At 38.8% G+C, this 14770-nt stretch overlaps 1 protein-coding gene and 1 non-coding gene across 3 annotated transcripts in view; one reads left to right on the top strand and one right to left on the bottom strand.

Moving 5' to 3' along the window:
* The window catches only part of Smchd1 (structural maintenance of chromosomes flexible hinge domain containing 1), a 129569-nt gene that overhangs the window by 43316 nt on the left and 71483 nt on the right, over positions 1 to 14770 (bottom strand). For both annotated transcript variants that reach the window (XM_045142995.1, XM_045142993.1), the window contains exons 31-37: positions 12609 to 12688; positions 12223 to 12380; positions 11124 to 11239; positions 9795 to 9859; positions 4985 to 5072; positions 4192 to 4323; positions 1292 to 1444 (exon numbers count right to left, since the gene is read on the bottom strand). In XM_045142995.1, coding sequence (XP_044998930.1) covers positions 1292 to 1444; positions 4192 to 4323; positions 4985 to 5072; positions 9795 to 9859; positions 11124 to 11239; positions 12223 to 12380; positions 12609 to 12688 — 792 coding nt within the window. The remainder of the gene's footprint in view (positions 1 to 1291; positions 1445 to 4191; positions 4324 to 4984; positions 5073 to 9794; positions 9860 to 11123; positions 11240 to 12222; positions 12381 to 12608; positions 12689 to 14770) is intronic.
* LOC123459069 lies at positions 6296 to 6404 on the top strand. The gene has a single exon (XR_006635996.1). It is a non-coding gene; the product is annotated as a U6 spliceosomal RNA (small nuclear RNA).

Raw genomic sequence — 14770 nt, 5'->3', positions numbered from 1 at the left:
GCTGGTATCTTTATTTTTCCCCCCAATACTGGAAATTGACCCCAGGGCCTTGTGCATGCTAGGCAAATGCATTACCACGGTGTCACAATCTCAGCACTAATCTGGCTCTGTAAGTCCAGGCACACCTTGAACTTGTGATCCTTCTGTCTCAGTCTCTAATTCTCTCAGCTAGTGGTTGTGCCACCAGACCCAACCAAAAATAACTTTTATAAATAGAAAAATCTGATTCAAATTTTAAGTGGTATAAAAAGAAAACAAGACACACCAGATAATATCAGGCTCTTGTAATCCTAGTTCTTGGAAAGCTAAGGAAGGAGTATTTCAAGTTCAAGGTCAGCCTGTGTTAAATAACAAGAACCTACTTGGAAAAACAACCAAAATAAAAAAGAGAGAATAGTGGAAGTATAATCCAAAGTGTGATTGGCAATGACTATTTAAACCTTTAAATGTATACATACCCTGGCTCTGGCAATTATCCTTTAGACTACCTATCATTCTAACCCTATACTACAAGAAAGCTGATGGAAACAAACTTTGGAAAGAAAAAAATTGTATCAAGTATGGATGAAAATACATTAGTCATTATAGTAATGACTATAGTGGACTTATATTCAGCAACAAAGAAACATATCAAAGACAAGTTATATAAAATGATAACATTTTTAAGGTGCCTTGATAGCATAATAGGTAGCACGTCAGTCTCATAACATTTTTATAAAAGCATGGTCCCATTAATAAATTTCATATCTCTGAACATGTATATATATTAATTATATATGCCAAGTACATGCATATTGTGTTGGTGTGTATACAGACACTCTGGATAGTTCTACACTTGCTAATCATAATTATCTCTATATGGAGATAATATGATTATTTATGGAAGTTCTTACACGGAATTTTCGAAACATTAATCAAACAATCTTCATTTTAGAAAAAAAAGTAGTCTGTTATTTATCAAACTTCAAATAGCCTATATTTCATTGCTTGTATCTGCATAATAGCAACTTTACAATAAAGCATGAAAGTAAAAAAAAATAATAATAATAGATTAAGAGAGAGCCATTTGTTGTCCCACATGGAAAAGGAGATCTTACTATTAATAATCTCTGGGTTCAGTTTGTAATAGCTCAGAGCAAAATCATAAAGCATTTCAGTTAATATTTCAATTAAGTACATTTATTAGAAGGTCCTCATAGGTATATAAACACAATAGAACAGGTCTCTTAATATATTGGTTTAAAACATTAAGTATAAAAAATCTCATATATCAAAAGACAAGAAAACTTACCGTGATTTCAGCTGAACCATTCACAAAGGGAAATTCAAGCGTTCTAATTTTCCCAATAAAGAGTGGGGTATCAGAATCCTCTTCATTAAAACCTTTAATGATAGCAACTACGGTGCCAACCAAATTTCTTCCAGTATGATTACCATAATTATCCTGAGGAAACACAACAGAAAATAACTAATTAAAATAATTGGTTAAAAGAGTATACTCAGACAAATCAGAAATAAGACCTGTATTTATAGTTTCCGTGCTAAATCAACCTGATCTTTCTTAATTCAAGTACAAAATTCAGTTTTGTGTTGCTATGTTTCAAAGGCAATGTACAGTTCCAAAAACCACAGAATCAGAGACCTTAATCTAATACAATGGCTTTCAACTATATAAACTACAAGACTTTCATTTTAAAAGTTCATCTTATTATGTACTTTTAGTACATATTGTTGTGCAGAAGTCCTTAATAACAAAAACATCTTATGAACTTGTAGTGCTTTCAAATTATTCTTGTTAGGTTCAACAGTACTTATAAACATTTGAAAAGTGGCCCATGTCTTAATGTGGGGTGCATTCAAAGACCATGCATACTTCTACGACATTCTGCTTAGTCAACAAGAGGTCTGGGGATGAGAATCACTCAGTTAGGGCTGGGCATAGTGGCTTATATCCTAATATTCAGGAGATCCCAGGTTTAAAGATAGCTCCAGGCTATATAGTTGAGACTATAACTGAAAAAATAGCAGGGGGGGGGGGACCTGGTAATGTAGCACAGTGGTAGACCATATGCCTGGTACTAGCTAAAAAGGATTAACTCACTTGTCTAAAAGAAGCTAAACTAAAAAAGAAAAAGTATCCTAGCCTGGAATGGTGGCACACGCCTTTAATCCCAGCACTTGGGAGGCAGAAATAGGAGGATTTCCAAGTGTTTGAGGTCAGCCTGAGACTACATAGTGAATTCCTGGTCAGCCTGGGCTAGAGTGAGACCCTACCTTGAAAAAAAATAAAAACAAAGTATCCAAAAAAAAAAGTAGTAGCCAGGCATGGTGGTGCATGCCTTTAACCCCAGCACTTGGGAGTCAGAGGTAGGAGGATCGCTGTGAGCTGGAGGCCACCCTGAGATTAGATAGTGAATTCCAGATCAGCCTGGGCTTGAGTAAGACCCTACCTCCGAAAACCAAAACAACAACAACAAAAAGTAGTAGCCAGGTTTCCTACAAAGGTGAAGTGTTTAGATGGAGGCCATGGCCTAGGACATGCTAGCGATGTGCCACAGCCCTAAACCCCTCCCTGTGCTCTACAGGGATAATACTCTCTGTTGCTCTGTTGCTCCTTTATTCTCAAAATCACTGGCAGCCATGATGTGCTGAATTTCTTCTTAGGAATGATCAGTCTTTACAGAAATGTCTTTAAAAATATTTGTAGTATGACTGGGCGTGGTGGCGCAAGTCTTCAATCCTAGCACTTGGGAGACAGAGGTAGGAGAACTGTCATGAGTTTGAGGCTACCCTGACACTACATAGTGAGTTTCAGGTCAGCCTGCACTATAGCGAGACCCTACCTCAAAAACAAACAAACAAAATATTTGAAGTATGTATTCCTAGTTGATATATGAAGATAACATTGAGACATCAAAGTTGTTCACACACATTCATCATATGTGTGCATAGACACATATGAGACAATTTGGGGGGGGCTGTACTGGTGATTGAGAGCCTTGCACATGCTATATACATACATGTGTGCTGTACCCTTTCCATGAACAGGACTGAAAAGTAGGTATTAGAAAATGTTGGCAGATTTCTGGAAATTTTTTTTTTTTTTTTTTTTTTTGAGGTAGGGTCTCTAAGCCCAGGCTGACCTGGAATTCACTATGCAGTCTCAGAGTGGCCTTGAACTCACAGCAATCCTCCTACCTCTGCCTCCCAAGTGCTGGGATTAAAGGCATATGCCATCATGTCTGGCTTGATTTCTGCATTTTGAATCAGTTCCTAATATATCTGTTTTTCTTTTATGTATATCATGTACTCTCTATATCCAAATGCAAAAATGTCTATAAATATTTAGTTCATTTACACAATCTTTTCTGGTAAGCTCACACTGAAAAACTTATTTTAGTAATTTAGTATTTAAGTACCAAAGACAATTTTCTTGTTTTTGTGGGTTTTGCTGAAAGGAAGGGAGGAGGGTACTTAATAGGTTGATATTGTATATATGTAAGTACAATGATTGTGATGGGGAGGTAATATGATAGAGAATGGAATTTCAAAGGGGAAAGTGGGGGGGGGGAGGGAATTACCATGGGATTTTTTTTATAATCATGGAAAATGCTAATAAAAACAAACAAACAAACAAACTACTTTTTTTACAAAAAGAGAACAAACAAACAAACAAACAAACTACATTTTTTAAAAAAAAGAGTTCCACCTAGGTGGGCACTTGAATTTATTGTCAGGAAGCTGGAATGGATAATCCTATATATAAAGTCATTTTGTACATGCACATTGAAATCTATATGAAAAGTTATCAGGACAGGGACTACTGGATTAAAGGGAGAGATGTATTATGTTATAATTTTGATAAGTTTATTAAGCTGTGTGGCACTGGGGACTAACCCTAGGTCCTTGTGCATGTTTAGCAAGCACTCTACCATTAAGCTCTATTCCCAGCTCAAAAAAAAATTTTTGTGTGTGGGTTTTGAGCTGGGCATGGTGGTACATGACTTTAATCCCAGCACTTGGGAGGCTGATATAGGATGAGCATCATGAGTTTGAAGCCAGCCTGATACTATCATAGTGAATTCCGGGTCAGCCTGGGAGAGAGCAAGACACTACCTAAAAAACAAACAAAAAAAACCCTAAATAAACAAGCCCCCCAAAATTATGGATTTCAAAGAGCATAAACATTACCGTAACACTGAGGCGTAAGTCTCTAACCAATGTCCTACTGGCAACGGAACGAACATTGGAAACAGCTGGTGTGGCTGGCTGAACTTCAGGAACCAACTTCATAGGTTGATTAGGAAGAACATCAATTATAACCTTAACAAAACAGATGAGGCATTTCTATAAACAATGTACTAAGATTACTTAAGAGGACAGAAAGAAAGAATTGATGAGATATACTAAATTAAATGTCACTTTTTAAAATTTACTTAATCTCTTAAAAATAATTCTCTGCTGGCTGTGGTGGTGCACACCTTTAATCCCAGTTCCCCGGAGGCAGAGGTAGGAGGATCACCATGAGCTGGAGGCCACCCTGAGACTCCATAGTGAATTCTAGGTCAGCCTGGGCTAGAGCAAGACCCTACCTTGAAAAACAAAACAAAATAATTCTCTTTATACATATTTAAAAGTAGTAAGAATAGCAGGAGGAGGGACAAGAAAGAGCAAGGAGGTCTACAGAGACAGCTTAGTGGTTAAGGCGCTTGCCTGTAAAGCCAATAGGACCCAGGTTCAATTCCCCAGTAACCACAGTAAGCAAGATGCACAAGGTGGCACATGTGTCTGGAGTTCATCTACAGTGGCTGGAGGCCCCGGTGTGCCCATTCTCTCTCTACCTGCCTTTGTCTCCCTTCCCCCTCAATGAATAAAGAAAGAAAATATAAAAAATAATAATTAAATCACCTTTAAGCCAAATACTTCATTCATAAACTGAGCACATGTAAAGCTAACCACAGTACATAAAAGAAAGTAAGCAAACCTGTTCACTGTTGAGCATGTTTGTTTTATCCATCATGAAATCAAACTGGATACAATATGTCCCCACTTTGTTAGGAATTATTTTTTCCCTGAAAGAGATAAAATTATTTTGAAACAAAGGAGAAATTAATTTAAAGCATCAACATTTCTTCTACAAGTAAATAAGTTTTAAAAATTACCAACACTGAGGCTAGAGAGATGGCATAGTGGTTAAGTGCTTGCCTGTGAAGCCTAAGGACCCCAGTTCAAGGCTCAATTCCCCAGGACCCATGTAAGCCAGATGTACAAGGTAGTGTATGCATCTGGAGTTCACTAGCAATGGCTGGAGGCTCTGGTGCACTCATTCTCTCACTCTCTCTGCCTTTAACAATGCCCAGGCTGGTTTTACATTTCTATGTTGTTCATCGTCTGTGTGGCTTTACTTTCTATTCAGGAACTATTCTAAATATCTGGCTTTATACATTCAAATTATTTATTGTGATTTGGTTTTTAAAAAGAAACTCAGAACCTATTCTCTTTCTCTCTCTCCTTTTTTTTTTTTTCTTCGAGGTAGGGCCTCACTCTAGCTAAGGCTGACCTAGAATTCACTATGGAGTCTCAGGTTGGCCTCGAACTCATGGCAATCCTCCTACCTCTGCCTCCCAAGTGCTGGGACTAAAGGTGTGTGCCACCAAGCCTGGCCTAAGAAACTCAGTACCTATTAAGCAGTATATTTATTATCCTATATTGGTCAGACATTACCTTAATGAAAATGAGTGTTCCAGTAAAAATTAAATAGGCATACTGCTTCTAAATGGCAGAGAACAAGTTTTCCTGATGAGAAACGCAATGCTAATTTTTTTGTTTGTTTAAAGATGTTCAAGAGCTAACAGATTACAAAAGTAAACCCAAGCCAAGTGTGATGGTGCACGCCTTAAATCACAGCATTTGGGAGGCAGAGGTAGGAGGACTGCCATGAGTTCAAGGCCACCCTGAGACTACATAGTGAATTCCAGGGTTAGCCTGAGCTACAATGAGACCCTGACTTGAAAAACAAAACAATCAAAAAAGTAAACCCAGCAGCATATAACATAGGATGAAAGCTACAAGATCTGAGTTTCACTCTTAAGGATGCTTTACTCCTGGGAGCCAATTGAAGAGCATACGGAGACTACAGTAGATTGGCTCCCAAAGGAATCTCAACCTTATTCTCTGGTAACTGAGATAAGCAATGTAAACCCTCTCTGGGACCTGGCATAACAAAAATAATCAAGTACCTGAGGATGCATGGGAACTAGACTGAAAACCAGAAATAAGAGACAGTCAAAAGACTGTGCTCACTTTGGCATCACATACACTAAAGTTGCACCGATACAGAGAAGACTAGCATAGCCCTGTGCGAGGATGACATGCAAATCTGTCAAAAGACAAGACACTCACTTATTCAGGCTAATACAAGAGAAGGTGAAACTTCCAATAGAACATTTAAAAATGACTAGTTGGTCAGGTGTGGTGGCCTGTGTTTGTAATCCCATCCTTCTAGAGAATTACATGTTCAAAATGAAACAAAAAGCTAAGAGCAAACCAAGCACAGTCAAGTGTAGCCCCAGTGACTTGGGAGTCCAAAAGCTGAAGCTGGCTGGAGCGATACAGAGATCTCAAAATTAAGATCTTCAAAATGAAATGTAAGTACTAGAACTGTAACAGCCAACCAGAAACTGATTAACTCAAAGATGGATTTAACAGGAAAATTAGCCCAAAATAAGTAACTAGAATAATAATGACATATTAAAAAAGGGGAAAGAGGGTAGTAGACCATGCAATCTACTTACATTAGGGTGAAGTGTATTAGGAAAAGTCAGGTTCGGAAGGCATACCTCTGATCCTAGCCCTTAGAAGATCACAAGATTGGGGCCAACCTGGGCAACCTAGAGCCCCCTCAAACAAAACTACAACATACAAACAAACCAAAGAGTATCAAGAAGTAAAAAAAGCCAGGCATGGTGGCACACGCCTTTAATCCCAGCACTCGGAAGGCATAGGTAGGAGGACTGCTGTGAGTTCGAGGCCACCCTGAGACTACATGCTGAATTACAAAGTCAGCCTGGGCTAGACTGAGACCCTACCTTGAAAACCCAAAACGAAGTAAAGACAAGAAAATTTGAAGAAACTTGTTCAAAGTTCAACACAACAAAGTCTAGGAAATCACTAGATGGGACACAGGAGGAAAGCTATACACAGGCACAGCACAGTTAAAAGTGCTGAAAACAACACAAGACCATTATAAGAGGAGGAAAAGATGATGATATCAAAATAAAAGAGACACTGATTGAGAAGGGGAGGGGATATGATGGAGAATGGAGTTTCAAAGGGGAAAGTAGGGGGACGGAGGAGGGTATTACCATGGGATATTTTTTATAATCATGGAAGTTGTTAATAAAAATGTGAAAAAAAAAAAGTGCTGAAAACAAAACCCAAAACAAGTGTTTTTTTTTTGAGATGGGTTTTCTCATTGGCCTGAAATTCTCCAATTAGGCTAGACTGGCCAGTAAGTCAAAGGGATACTTCCATCTTCATATTGCTGAGATTATAAATGCATGCCACCAACTGAGCTATCTACCTGGCTCAAAGAAACACTCCTTAAAAGAGGATCATTAGGGCTGGAGAGATACCTTTGAGGTTAAGGCACTTGCCTGCAAAGCCAAAGGACCCAGGTTCAATTCTCCAAGAACTACATAAGGCAGATGCAGAAGGTTCATGCATCTGTTCTTCTGCAGTGGCTAGAGGCCTGATGCACCCACTACCTCCCCCGCATCTGTCTCTTTCTCTCTCTCTCAAATTAGTATTTTTATTAAAGTGTATTAATTATAAATTATAAACCGGACACAGTGTCACACACCTTTAATCCCAGTACTCGGGAGGTTGAGGTAAGAGGATCACCATGAGTTCAAAGCCACCCTGAAAATACAGAGTGAATTCCAGGTCAACCTGGGCTAGAGTGAGACCCTACTTTAAAAAACCAAAAAACAAAGATTGTGATGGACATGGAAAATGTTAATAAAAATTAAAAAAAAAAAAAAAGATTGTGATGGGAAGGTAATATGATGGAGAACGGAATTTCAAAGGGGAAAGTGGGGGGGGGGAATTACCATGGGATTTTTTTTTTATCATCATGGAAAATGCTAATAAAATTTTTTTTAAAAAGTATCATATCAATTATAAAGGAAGGGCGCAAGCCACCTGATAATACAAAATCACAGTCCTCTGTTCAAGAGATCATAAAATAAAGTATAAAAGCTAGCCCCACAGTGGACAGAGATATCTATTAAGTCTTACAATGTCAAGCATGGTATTATATGCATGTAATTCCAGTGCTAAGGAGGCCAAGCAAGGAAGGAAGTTTGGGAGTTCAAGGCAAGCCTCAGCTGCAGAAGTGAGATCCTATCTTAAAACAACAACAAGCTAAGGACAACCTGGTTTATCTAGCAATTTCCAAGACAGCCAGGTATATTCTGTGCAACCTAGTCTTAAAACAAACAAAACCAACAACAAAAAAGTAAAGCAGGGCCAGACATGATGGTGTACGCCTTTAATCCCAACACTCAGGAAGCAGAGGTAGGAGAGTCACTGTGAGTTTGAGGCCATCCTGAGAATTCAGTGAATTTCAGGTCAGCCTGGGCTGGAGTAAGACCATACCACAAAAACCCAAAATTAAAAAAGGTAAAGCAAGGCTGGAGAGATGGCTCAATAGTTAAGGCACTTGTCCGTAAAGCCTAGCGACCCAAGTTTGATTCCCCAGTACCCACATAAGGCCAGATTCACAAAGTGGTGCATGTGTCTAAAGTTTGTTTGCAGCAGCTGGAGACCCCAGCATGTCCACTCTCTCTCCGCCGTACATGCTGGTACATGCCTTTAATCCCAGCACTCAGAAGGCAGAGGTAGGAGGATTGCTGTGATTTCAAGGCCAGTCGAATATGCTTTCTTAACTCCTAAGAAATATTCCATGTAACAACAAAAAAAAAAAGAATTATAAAATATTCTGACAAGAGAGAATTCTCCTTATGGCTTAAATAATTTCTAATACTAATATAACAATCTACAAAACCAAACTATCTTACACAGCCTTAATTAAAAAAAAAAAAAAAAACAACCAATATACCATTCTCCAAGATTCCCAATAAAAAAATAAAAAGCTAAGAGTAAGATTTTCTTCTGGATCCAAACTTCCTCAGGTAGGCCCAAAAATATCACTAAGGTTGGGCTTAGGAGATGGTTCAGTGGATAAAGTGCTTGCCATAGAAGTGTGAGTACCCAAGCTGGGTGTGGTGGCACACGCCTTTAATCCCAGCCCTTGGGAGGCAGAGGTAAGAGGATCGCCTTCAGTTCAAGGCTACTCTGAGACTACATAGTGAGTTTCAGGTCAGCGTGAGCTAGAGTGAAACCCTATCCTTGGGGGAAAAAAAAAGTGTGAGTACCCAAGTTCAGATCCACTGCAGACCCCACAAAAAACCACAGAAGCTATAATGGACTTTTATAATCACAACACATCTATGACATGATGGGACACAGAGATAGGAAAATTTCCCAGCAGTTCGTGAACCAGCAAGATTAGCACAGAGAGGTGAACAAGGGATTCTACTTTGAAGAAGGTAGAAGGTGAGGACCAATATCCAAAGATTTCCCCAGACTTTCATACACATACTGTGGCATGCACACTCCAGCACTCACACACATGATCATGAACATAACACAGATACATACACATACCAAAACAAATCACTAAGCTTGTTATAACAAATATGTATAAAAATATAAAATGATGTGAGCAATACCTGAAATAGAAGCAGCCATCTTCCTTGTCATTATCTTTTATTTTATTACAACTGAATGTTTCTGCCTAGAAAATGGAATAGGAGAAAAGGAGGAAAACAAATTTTAACAGTATATTTAGGATAAAAACTTGTAATTGAATGTGAATCTATCTATATATATATATGCACATACATACATATATGTATTTATATATATATTTGTATGCATGTATGTATGTATGCATATATGTAGGTACCACTGCACTGCTAGTATATAGTAAGTAAATAAAGATCTGGGTAGCTCAAATGGTTATGAACAAAACAGATTAAATACAAAATTAAATTCTAAATTAACATTTATCTCAAATATGTACTATACAGTATAGGAATCAGTAGCTGGCTGCAAGTGACCTAATAAAAATTATGTAATTTTTGGGCTGGAGAGATGGCTTAGCGGTTAAGCGCTTGCCTGTGAAGCCTAAGGACCCCGGTTCGAGGCTTGGTTCCCCAGGTCCCACGTTAGCCAGATGCACAAGGGGGCGCACACGTCTGGAGTTCGTTTGCAGAGGCTGGAAGCCCTGGCGCGCCCATTCTCTCTCTCTCCCTCTATCTGTCTTTCTCTCTGTGTCTATCGCTCTCAAATAAATAAATAAATTTTTTAAAAAATTATGTAATTTAAAAAAAAATATTGCTATTGGGCTGGAGAGATGGCTTAGCAATCAAGCACTTGCCTGTGAAGCCTAAGGACCCTGGTTTGAGGCTTGATTCCCCAAGACCCATGTAAGCCAAGTGCACAAGGGAGCGCACACATCTGGAATTTGTTTGCAGTGGCTGGAAGCCCTGTCATGTCCACACTCTACCTGCCTATTTCTCTCTCTCTCAAATAAATATATTAAAAAGTATATTTTTATTAAGCCAGCATGGTGGCACACAACTTTAATCCCAGGATTCAGGAGGGAGAGGAAGAATTGTTTTGGGTTTGAGGCCAGCCAGGGACTACAGAGTAAGTTCCAGGTCAGTGTGGCCTAGAGTGAGGCCCTGCCTCAAAAAGTAAGTAAGAGAAAAATAGTTTTATTAATTTATGCACACGTATGTACATGTGTGCATACATAGGTACCAGGGTCTCTTGGCACTGCAAATTAATGCCAGATGCTTGATCTACTTTTTGCATTGGACTTTACTGGGGGGGCTGAGAAACTCATCACTCAGGCAAGGGAGCTTTGCAAGCAAGCCCCTTTACCACAAAGCCATCAACCCTAGCCCTGCTTTTTTTTTTATATCCCTAGAAATGGGATAGATTACCTTATATAATTAAATTTCTTAAATTCTAGAAATGTTTCCATTACTCACATTTGCTGGTGGTCGGTTCACACTGCTGGTCAATTTCCACATTTTCATGGAAATTCGTGATGGGTTGATATTTTTAATAATACTTTCATCTTCAGAGATAACACTAATCATAAAATCTGTGGGTTAAATATAAAATGTACTGCTTATTTAAACAGTAACAGTATTCTGATGAAGAAGAAGGTAAGATTACTCTTTTATTTATTTATTTAATTTTTGGTTTTTCGAGGTAGGGTCTCACTCTAGCCCAAGCTGACCTGGAATTCACTACGGAGTCTCAGGGTGGCCTCGAACTCACAGCAATCCTCCTACCTCTGCCTCTCAAGTGCTAGGATTAAAGACGTGCGCCACCACACACGGCTTAAGATTACTCTTGAATCTGGCTTCTCCAAAAATTTACCTATTGATCATGACAGACAACTATGTACAGCTAAATCAGGAGATCAAGTTTTCCTCTGAAAATGCAACAAATGGCCAAGCGTGGTGGCACACACCTTTAATCACAGCATTGTAAGAGACCAAGAGAGTAGAACGATATTTAGAAATGTTTCTTCTGAAAGATTTTTAATTATAAATCCTCACAAGATTTATTTCCAACCAAATTAAGCTAAATGGTCCTGACTCCAATGGGTTTAAAAAGCACCCAACATATTTCCTATAGCATAATTCCACAACTGTCACTTCTTTGGGTTTTATTGATTTTTTTTTGAGACAGGGTCTATAACTCCATAGTGCCAGCAGCTGGCCTCAAATTTACCAAATGTGCTACCATGCCTGGCTGTAGTTCAGTTTTTTTTTTGGTTTTTTTTTTTTTTTACAAATTTCACAATTCAATGAATGCATAAAAATATCAAATAAGCTAACTAACTTAGGATACTGGATTATATACAAATGTTCAATCATTCTTATCATTATAGGACTGCAGGATAGAGGTATAAAAGGAGAAATTGCTTAATCACATGTATTTTCAATACCCTTTAAAGAGCAATGACACACAGGCTTTCTTAATAATCATGGTGAATACCAAACATAACTTATCTCACTAACATTATACATGGCAAATGATCATTACAGATTTATTTAAATACTGTCAAATACTCACCAGTTAAGACACCCCCAGCTACAAAAGAAGCATCTTTGTCATATTTAACATTGAGACGAATAGGTTTTTCAGGGTCTGGAAGAATCATTAACTTAATTGTAGGTCCTTCTATGGTACTCTTGTTATAGGTGGCTTTAACCTGCATAGTATGTTCTCCCCTAACAACAATGGAAAAAAAGGGGTGGGGGCAAAGGAGAGGGGTTCACATTATATTAATTATAAAGAATAAAAATTCAGAGACAATTTTTACAAGTTTGTCTTTTTTAGGGACTTTCTACCCCTACTCCTCCTCCCTAATGCTAAAGTACTTATCACACTTCAGTTACCAAGTAATATGAGCAACCAGTCTCCATAACACTCACATTTATAAAACTTTCAGCTCTTACCTAGGAGCAAAAACAGCGAACACTCCCAAATTAGCCCTGCCCTTCTCATCTGTTTTGTGCTGCTGGTTTGAAGGTGCAAGCTAAAATCAAAACAAAATTTTAATAAATTATATAAAGTTTAATAAAAAATATTCGAGAAATGTATCTGCATGATAAATACTCCTAGCTCTACAAATCTACTGGCCACTTGTTATATTACTTGTAAGTTGTACAGTTTAATTATTAAAACATTTAAAAAAATTTTTGAATTTATTTATTTACTTGAGAGAGACAGAGAGAAAAGGGTGGGGAGGGGAGAAAAGGAGGGAGGAAGGAAGGGAGAGAATGGATGTACCAGGGCCTTTAGCCTCTGCAAATGAACTCCAGATGCATGTGCAACCTTGTGGTTCTAGCTTACATGGGTCCTAGAGAATTAAACATTGGTCCTTTGGCTTTGCAGGCAAGCATCTTTTTAAAAAATATAGGCTGGATGGCAGAATGGATGAAAAAGCCTGAAGGACTGGGTTTGATGCCCCAGTACCCATTTAAAACCAGATGCACAAAGTGGCACATATGTCTGGAGTTCATTTGCAATGGCAGGAGGCCCTATCATGCCCATTCATATTCTCTTTGCTTGCAAATAAATAATCAATATAAATATTTAAGCCAGGCATGGTGGCACACACCTTTAATCTCATCATTCAGGAGGTAGAGGTAGGAAGATCATTGTGAGTTCAAAACCACCCTGAGACTACATAGTGAATTCCAAATCAGCCTCGGCTAGAGTGAGACCCTATCTTGGGGAGGGGCGGGGGGGGGGGTAATATGTGTGCACATACACACCTGCACACATGCCAGGTATGGTGGTGCAAACCTTTAATCCCAGCACTAAGGACACAAAGGTACGAGAATTGCCCTTGAGTCTGTGGCCACCCTGAAACTATATTGTGAATTTCAAGGTCAGCCAAGGCTACAGCTAGACCATACCTTGAAAAACCAAAAGAAAAAAAGAAGCCAGAGGCACAAGGTGGCACATGTATCTAGAGCTTGTTTGCAGTAGCTTGAGGCCCTGTGCACCCCTTCTCTCTCAATGCCAATCTCTCTCATAAATAATAAATAAAGCAATAAAATAAATAATAAATAATAAATTCATTAAATGCCTTTGGTCCCAGCACTCTGAAAGCAGAGTTAGAAAGAATCCTAAGGGTTTGAGGTCAGCCTGAGACTACAGAGTGAATTCTAGCCTAGGCTAGAGAAAGACCCTACCTCCAAAAACTAAAAATTGGGCTGGAGAGATGGCTAAGCAGTTAAGGCACTTACTTGAAAGCCTAACAACCAGAGTTCGATTACCCAATACTCATGTAAAGCCAGATATACAAGGTGGAGCATTTGTCTGAAGGCCCTAGCATGCCCCCACCACTCTCTCTCCTCCCTCCCTCCCTCTCTCTGCCTGGCCTGATTCTACAGAAAATAATAATAATAATTTAGCCAGGCATGGTGGCACATACCTTTAATCCTGGCACTCAGAAGGCAGAGGTAGGAACATCGCCATGAGTTCAAGGCCACCCAAACACTACATAATGAATTGCAAGCCAGCTGGGTCTAGACCGAGACCATATATTGAAAAATGTTATTTATTTATTTGAGACAGACGGACAATATTGGCAGACCAATGCCTTCTGCCACTGCAAACAAACTCCAGATGCATGTACCATTTTGTGCATCTGGCTTGACATGGTTATTGGGGAATCAAACCCAGGCTTTCAGACTTTTCAAGCAATTATCTTTAAGTGGCAAAAGGCATCTCTCCAGTCCCAACTATATTTTTTAAAAGAGAAAGAGTGCTGGGTGTGGTGATGCACACCTTTAATCCCAGCACTCCAGAGGCAGAGGTAGGAGGATTGCCATGCGTTCAAGGCTACTCTGAGACTATAAAGTGAATTTCAGGTCAGCCTGAGCTACAAGGAAGACTCTACCTTGAAAAACAGCCAAACAAACAAACAATAAAAAATTAAAAATTAGAGAAAGTAACCTCCAAACATATTATCATGAAAAGAAAATCTTTTCCTTGGGGGTGATGCTGGAGAGCCAACCCAGGGTTTTGCACACATTAGGCAAGTACTCTACCAATAAGCTACACTCCCACATCTGAATTATAGCTAAAGATCTGAACAATACCTTCA

The sequence above is a fragment of the Jaculus jaculus genome, chromosome 2 (assembly GCF_020740685.1).
Source record: "Jaculus jaculus isolate mJacJac1 chromosome 2, mJacJac1.mat.Y.cur, whole genome shotgun sequence".
Classification (NCBI taxonomy): domain Eukaryota; kingdom Metazoa; phylum Chordata; class Mammalia; order Rodentia; family Dipodidae; genus Jaculus; species Jaculus jaculus.
Note: the sequence above shows the minus strand (reverse complement) of the source record. Positions and strands in the feature narration are given on the sequence as shown.